General features: G+C 43.6%; 1 protein-coding gene across 1 annotated transcript in view; it reads left to right on the plus strand.

The window, feature by feature from the left end:
- The window catches only part of ESR2 (estrogen receptor 2), an 84,066-nt gene that overhangs the window by 55,295 nt on the left and 20,718 nt on the right, over window positions 1-8,053 (plus strand). The window contains exon 8 of the mRNA XM_029952636.1: window positions 1,384-1,522. Coding sequence (XP_029808496.1) covers window positions 1,384-1,522 — 139 coding nt within the window. The remainder of the gene's footprint in view (window positions 1-1,383; window positions 1,523-8,053) is intronic.

Consider the following 8,053-nt stretch of genomic DNA (forward strand, 5'->3'; position numbering starts at 1 on the left):
TATCTCCTCAGAGATTACCTGCTTCGTTCTAATTTTTTGATCAATCCATGCTATGGGACTCTGCTTCCGTGGTTGCGTTTGCTTTTCAGCAAACAGTGAATAGCCTAGAAACAGTGCTCCTACTTGGAAGAATGATTCTAACAGAAATTTTAGGTAATTGGAGATCTCTTTTACCTGAAGCCTTGAATTTCCGCAGGGGCTGGTACTGTTTTCTCCACCTATCACCCCATCCCTACCATCCCCCTCCCCAGCTGCTCCCAGCCCCATGCTGGCAGCTGACTGTTTTTCTCAGTAGTACAGAGGACTTTATTTTTATTTTTATTTTTTTCAAAGCAAGCACTTTTTGAGTCCCTGAAAAATGGCTAACTAGTGAGAGGGAACCACCTCTGGGAGGTGGGGCAGCAAAGGTTCAAGGGGCTGGGCCAGAGGACTTTATTTATTTATTTATTTTTTAATGTTTTTATTTATTTTTGATACAGAGACAGAGCATGAGAGGGGGAGGGACAGAGAGAGGAGACACAGAACCGGAAGCAGGCTCCAGGCTCTGAGCTAGCTGTCAGCACAGAGCCTGACGCGGGGCTCGAACCCACGAACGTGAGATCTGACTTGAGCCGAAGTCGGAGGCTTGGCCGACCAAGCCACCCAGGCACCTCTCTTTTTTTTTTTTTAATGGTTTATTTATTTTTGAGAGTGAGTGCGAGCAGGGGAAGAGCAGAGAGAAGGGGAGAGAGGCTCTGAAGCAGGCTCTGGGCTGACAGCAGCAAGCCCATGTGGGGCTTGAACTCCTGAACTGTGACATCATAACCAGAGTGGAAGGTGGACGCTTGACTAAGCCACCCAGGTGCCCCTTAAATATTTAGTAAAGAATATCTCTAGGGGTACTGTTATACCCAAGTTCCCAATATTGTCCTCAAAAACCAGAAACTGCCAGGGAGACCGAGTCATACATGCAAAGGCAAAGGGCTTTACTACAGGTTTAGGCTCGCCGGACCTAAACTGGCTCACAGACTTTACCAGCACAGTGGATCCATGCTGAGAGCCCTCAGGGGACTTTAAAAAATATAACTAACAATGATCTGTCCCAGCTTTCTGTTCTTCCCTTAGTATCTGTCTGGGAAGCTGTAAGCCCTGGTAACTGTCCTTTATAGTCTTAAATGTATTAAGTCTGTAGGAGGAGTCCAAGGCTGGACGTTGGGAGTTGCACACTCTGAGTTCAACATTCCCTTCCTTAGGTCAGCATTTAACCACATCTTTGAAATACTGGTTGTTTTCTCTCTGGTGTTTGTGTTTTCATAGCTTGTTAAAACCTGCTCTTTCGTTTTCACAGATGCTGGGAGCTGAGGAGGAGGGTGGGTGCTTCTCACGGCCTCTTGCTTTCCCCAGGCTTTGTGGAGCTCAGCCTCTATGACCAGGTGCGCCTCCTGGAGAGCTGCTGGTTGGAGGTGCTAATGGTGGGGCTCATGTGGCGCTCCATTGACCACCCTGGCAAGCTCATCTTCGCTCCAGACCTCGTTCTGGACAGGTGAGAAAAAAACGCACCGCCTTTCTCCTCTGACTTGTCTGAGTCCTGGGCACTGCAATTAAAATCTCACACCTAAAAGGCCAATTAAGAGGATGAAAATGTCATGTGCTTCTTCACAAGGTCAAGAACCCAAGAAGGGGAGGATACTAGGGTACATTCCATGTCCTGTGACTCATCCTTACCCGCAGAGGGGTGGCATTTTCAGGTCAGACTATACGGGCCTGCAGAATATGTGGCTCATAAGTGTCCAGGTCAACTTAGCTTTTTCAGTGTTAAAAATCCCATTTTAAGTTGCCCTGTTCTTTCCACTTGTAGGGACCATGTAGATCTCTGTCAAGACAGGTGATAAAATTCTTACAGGTCTGCAAAGTTTGTTTTAATGTGCTTGGACACGAACTGCACATTTTTGACAGTAGCAGTGGAAGGGATGGTTATCAAAGCCAAATGAACGGTCATGGAAATTGGGGAATGGTGGCGCCAATGCTGTCACTCAGCTGCATCTTGTTTTCTTTTAAAGATGGTGCCGAAAAGGAACCAATTTTTAATTGACTCAGGTGAACTGTTCATGAAGAGAAAGCCAGAACACACAACACTCAAAGTTTTAGTAGGAAAAATAGAACACTTTCTTGGAATACATTTGAGCAGGTTGAAAATCTCCATAGAAATGGATTTCTACATTCTTTATTTTGAAAAAGTTCTAATGTAGGATGTTCAGTCACATTTGACTCTGTATCTGCCCCCAACTCTTGGAGCTGCCTGTTTAGATCATCAGAAGACCCCTGTGCACATGTTACACCGATGAAGAGTGATGCCCCCAATGTGGTAGCACCCACTCTCTCTATTGTGCTGCACCACCTTGTTGCCAAAGCACTGTTTTATTCTTATTATTTTTTTAATAGTTTATTGTCAAATTGGTTTCCATATAACACCCAGTGCTTCTCCCCACAAGTGCCCCCCTCCATGACTATTACCCCCTTCCCCCCTCCCCTTTCAGTCCACGGTTCACTTTCAGTATTCAATAGTCTCTCATGGTTTGCATCCCTCTCTCTCCCCAACTCTCTTTCCCTCTTCCCCTCCCCCTGGGCCTCCACTAGGTTTCCCCTGTTCTCCTGTTAGACCTATGAGTGCAAACATATGGGATCTGTCCTTCTCTGCCTGACTTATTTCACCTAGCATGACACCCTCGAGGTCCATCCACTTTGCTACAAATGCCATATATCATTCTTTCTCATTGCCATGTAGTACTCCACTGTGTATATATAAAAGCACTGTTTTAGTGGAGAACAGAGCCTTCGCCAAGAGTGAGAGCTTGGGATGTGGCTCGAGTAGGAGCAAGCCCAGGTGTTAAACCATAGAAGAAGGTTCTGAAAGCCCAGACCCTTCCGTCACAATCAAAACAGCCAACTTATTGGCTTGTATATGTCAGTCACCATCTTAAGCATTTGGTATGTTAACTCATTTCATCTTCACAGCCCTTTTGGGTAAGTGACCTTATTATCCTTGTCCTTAAGATACAGAAATGGGAGGTTAGGTAATTTGCCTGCAGGGACAGAGTAGTAAGTGGTGGAGTTGGGTGTAGGGGCTGCCTGTGAAGTCCATGCTCTTAACCATGACAGTAGTTACCTGTGCAACGGGTCGTGCCCTCAGAAAGATAGAGAACTGGAAACGGAAAGAAAGAGGAGGAGGCTGAAAGGCAAAGTGACTTTCTACTTTATTCTTTTATCTTAGAACAACTCCATTCTACTCTCTGCCCACTCTCCACTTCTCTTCCTGTCATCGAGGGTACCATGTGGCAAGGCAGGATGGAAGCTGAGTGCCCTGCCGAGCTGTCACTCATTCATTTACTCATTATGCTCCTCTTGGTGTTCAAAGGAAGCCACACACACACACACACACACACACACACACACACACACAGTTCTCCTAGAAGTTAGTGTGAGGAAGAAGTTTCATGCCTTGAGTCAGTAAATTTGCAGATACTGGGATTAAGTTATTTGGCCTTTTGCCCTGATTTCTAAATTGATGCCCCATTTAATATTTATATTCAGTGACTATTGCATTCCTGGTTTTTAGTATTACTACTTCTCCTGTTTGTCTGGTTTCTTTAATTCCTGTCGGTGGAAGTTACTGTAAATTGACACAAATCCTGGCCAAATTTTTGGCCTACCTTTCAGTTAAGTAATAGAAGGCAAATAAGTAATTTTTATTACAAGTTATTTTTAATAGACTCATTACTGTTGATAAATATTTGGAAGTATTGTGTTGTACAGCATACAGATCTAGTGTATTTGAGTAGAGGAGAGGAGTCTTTGGAATTGTAAATGCATTCACAATGAGCAAGCATTTTTTTTTAGTGCTTATGGTGGTTATTTTTTGTTGCAACCTCTAACATTGTTCACACATAAACTTTGTGAAGTCTAGAATTTCATGTCCAAGATAGTTCAGTTCTTTCATGCATCTAGTATACAAATAAATACAGTTTTACGTGATGCGTACGTTTCTGGAGGAGTTGTCTCTTCAAATATGCTCGAAATGCTCTTTATTCAAAGAGTCAGAGATGATGCATCACAAAGAATCTGTTTTTTTCCTGCAACATGAATAAATAATTTGCACACCACTTGAAAATCACTCTCTTTTGGCAGACTGTCTTTCAAGAGGTGGTGTGACCATCAAAGCCATGAATACAACGAGATTAGCCTACTTGTTAAGACTGAGGCAATAGTTCCTGTTTCCCCTTATTCTTGTTGAGGCTTCTGCAGTGAGAAAACTTAAACCTACTGAGGCTGAGAGGAAAGCCCGGTATCTCAGCTTATTCCTAACAAGGTGGTTCTCTCAGTAAGCACAAGAGTCACGAGTTTATGTGAGGATCTATCACAGAATCTGAGCTTGAACTTGCTGAAAACCTCATACATGCTATGACATGTTGTGTCCTTGGCATCAACAGGAAACGCTCTAATGTTAAATATTATTTACAAATCAGAGGGAGTTGGGATCTGGGCTTGTACCTCGTTGTGGACGCTTATAGAGTTCCATAGACTCATGTCACTGTGCACGTACTGAGCCTGCATTCACATTAGTTCTTTGTGCGTTGACTTTCTTCAAGATACCCCAAGAACCTTCACTTTAAAATTTTCATCTCCCATGGGGCGCCTGGGTGGCTCAGTCAGTTAGCGTCTGACTTCAGCTCAGGTCATCTCTTGGTTTGTGGGTTCGAGCCCTGCATCGGGTTCTGTGCTGACAGCTCAGAGCCTGGAACCTGTCTTCGGATTCTGTGTCTCCCTCTCTCTCTGCTCCTCCCCATCTCATGCTTTCTGTATGTCTCTCAAAAATAAATGTTAAAAAATAAAATAAATAAAAAGGGGCACCTGGGTGGCTTAGTCGGTTAAGCGGTCAACTTTAGCTCAGGTCATGATCTCATGGTCTGTGGGTTGGAGCCCTGCATTGGGCTCTCTGCTGACATCTCAGAGCCTGGAACCTGCTTCAAGTTCTGTGTTTCCCTCTCTCTCTGCCCCTACCCACTCCTGCTCTGTCTCTATTCCTCTCTCTCAAAAATGAATAAACATTAAAAAAATTTTTTTTTAAATTTTCATCTCCCTTTGGTATGCAGGTAATTTTCACTTCTGTTTAATGTTTAAATCTTTTCCATGTGTTAAGCTTCGAGCCCCCAACCCATTGCCCCCACCCCCACCCCAACATGTAATTAAACTCTGGTCTATAGCCACAAGTGTGCTGCCACCAGATATGTACGTGGGAACAAAATAGAGCACCCAAAGCCAGGTCCACTCATGCAACATCTTGTCCTTGGTATCAAACAGAATCGTTTTCTTTTATAAAGGAGTGAGTGGTTATCACACAATAAGATATTCCCCTTGTAATTACTAATTTTACCTCGCCCTAGTTTATGGACAAATGGTGTGCAAAAGTTTTTATGAATGGGTTGGTTTGACTGTTAGATTGTTTCAGTATTTTAACATTCAAATCATATGGTCATTCTCTCTCTTCCTTTTTTTTTTTTTTTTTTTTTTTGATAAAGATAAAGGGTACGAGTGAGGGGTAGAGAGGGAAGCAGGGCTCAGTCGAATTGGGGCTTATGTTCACCCAAAGCAGGGGTCGTGCTCACCAGAAGTAGGGCTTGTGCTCACCTGATGTTGGACTAGAACTAATGAACCATGAGATCATGACCTGAGCCAAAGTCAGATGCTTAACTGACTGAGCCACTCAGGTGCCCTGTTCTTTCTTTTTAATTCAACTCTTTTAATCCTGTCCTAATTTCTTTAAAAAATTTTTTTTAACATTTATTCATTTTTGAGTGATGGAGAGAGACATAGTATGAGTGGGGGGAGGGGCAGAGAGAGAGGGAGACACAGAATGTGAAGCAGGCTCCAGGTTCTGAGCTGTTTGCACAGAGCCAGATGTAGGGCTTGGATTCATGAACTATGGGATCATGACCTGAGCTGAAGTCAGATGCCCAACACACTGAGCCACCCAGGTGCCCCTGTTCTAATTTCTTACCCCCAATTCAGTTTCGTTCTGTACTTTACAAGTCCTTCCTCTATAAAACTCCTTTCGAGGCAGAGCTTTAATAGGGTGTCATTTATGAGGCTTTGTATCATATTTCTTGTATTTCTCACTTATTGTCTATGAAATGTATTTGGTTTCTCCAGTCTGTGAAGTGAATACAAATATTCTAACTATGCTACCCCTTGATTGAAATGGCTGGCTGTCACACCTACTTGGTAAAAGCAATCAGACCTAATTCTTTAGAATTCATTCAGAGATTCACTTTTTCCATGAGGTATTCATGTTCTGACTACAGTGAGTCATAGCTTTTCTCACTTTAGTATGTTTCCCGTGCTCTAGAATATAAACTCTCCCTTCATTTAAAAATTTTTTATTTTGAGAGAAAGAGAGCATGAGCGGGAGAGGAACAGGGGGAGAGAGAGAGAGAGAGAAAATGAGAATGAGAATGAGAATGAATATCCCAGGTAGGCTTCAGCTGTCAGCATGGAGCCTGATGTGGGGCTCAGTCCCACAAACACTAAGATCATGACCCAAGCCGAAATCAAGAGTAGGATGCTGAACTGACTGAGCCACCTAAGCTCCCCCCTCCATTTTTGAAATATAAATTTGTATTAAAAATGGCAAGCATTTTGGGGTGCCTGAGTGGCTCAGTCAGTTAAGTATCTGAGTTTCAGTTCAGGTCAGGATCTCACAGTTCATGAGTTCAAGCCCTGCATTGGGCTCCACGCTGTCAGCGCGGAGCCTACTTGGGATCCTCTCTCTCTCTCTCCCTCTCTCTCTGCCCCTCCCTGCTCTCTTTTTCTCTCAAAATAAAGAAATAAACTTAAAAAAGTAAAATGACATGCATTTTAATTAGGAAATTATACTAGTTTCAGTACTTAGGGATGGATGTGTTTTTAGGTTCACCTGCCAACCTCTGCACCAAACAGGATTGATTTCAGATGAATCATCTTCTATCTGGGGAGCGGTGCAAGTGTGTGTGTGCAGCATGTGTGTGGACGCACACCTGCAGGTGCATGACCCCACCTCTGAGTCTCACAGAAAAGTGCCAAACTGTTAATCAATGAAGGACTTGGTGGGTTTTTTATTTCTATCCCCAGAGATATTTTGTTCTGTTTATTTAGTTCTTTGGTTTTATTTTATTTTATTAATGTTCATCCATTTTTTGAGAGACAGACAAGAGTGCGAGCAGGGGAGGGGCAGAGAGCTCGAGAGAGACACAGAAGCTGAAGCAGGCTCCAGGCTCTGAGCTAGCTGTCTGCACAGAGCCTGACACGGGGTTCCAACCCATGGACTTGCAATATTATGACCTGAGCCAGAGTTGGCCACTAAACTGACGGAGCCACCCAGGCACCCCTATTTATTTAGTTTTAAAAATATTTTTTAAAAAGTAATCTCTACACCCAGTGTGGGGCATGAACTTACAACCCTGAGATCTGGAGTGTCACGCTCTGGGACACCTAGGTGGCTTAGTCAGTGAGGCATCTTGATTTTGACTCAGGTCATGATCTCGAGGTTCGTGAGCTTGAACCCCTCGTTGGGCTCTGTGCTGATAGTGCAGAGCCTGCTTGGGATTCTCCCTTTCCTTCTCTCTTGCCCTGTCCCCAATAAATAAATAAACTTAAAAAAAAAGGTCACATGCTTAGGGCACTTGCGTAGATGGCTCAGTCGGTTAAGTGTCCAACTCTTGGTATCAGCTCAGGTTGTGATTTCAAGGTTATGAGACTGAGCCGTGCTTCAGGCTTTGTGCTCAAGTGGAGCCTGCTTGGGATTCTCTTTTCCCCTCTCTCTCTGCCCCTCCCCCCTCACGCATGTGTACTCTCCTTGTTCAAAATAAATAATCATTAAGATAGTCATAAAAAATTGTTTAACATGCTGTAAAGACTGAGCCAGCCAGGAGCCCCTGCCCCCCTCCCCAAGACATTTTATTTATTTATTTATTTATTTATTTTAAATAGTTTACTGTCAAATTGGTTTCCATACAACACCCAGTGCTCTTCCCCACAAGTG

This window comes from Suricata suricatta, chromosome 9 (genome assembly GCF_006229205.1).
Source record: "Suricata suricatta isolate VVHF042 chromosome 9, meerkat_22Aug2017_6uvM2_HiC, whole genome shotgun sequence".
Lineage (NCBI taxonomy): Eukaryota > Metazoa > Chordata > Mammalia > Carnivora > Herpestidae > Suricata > Suricata suricatta.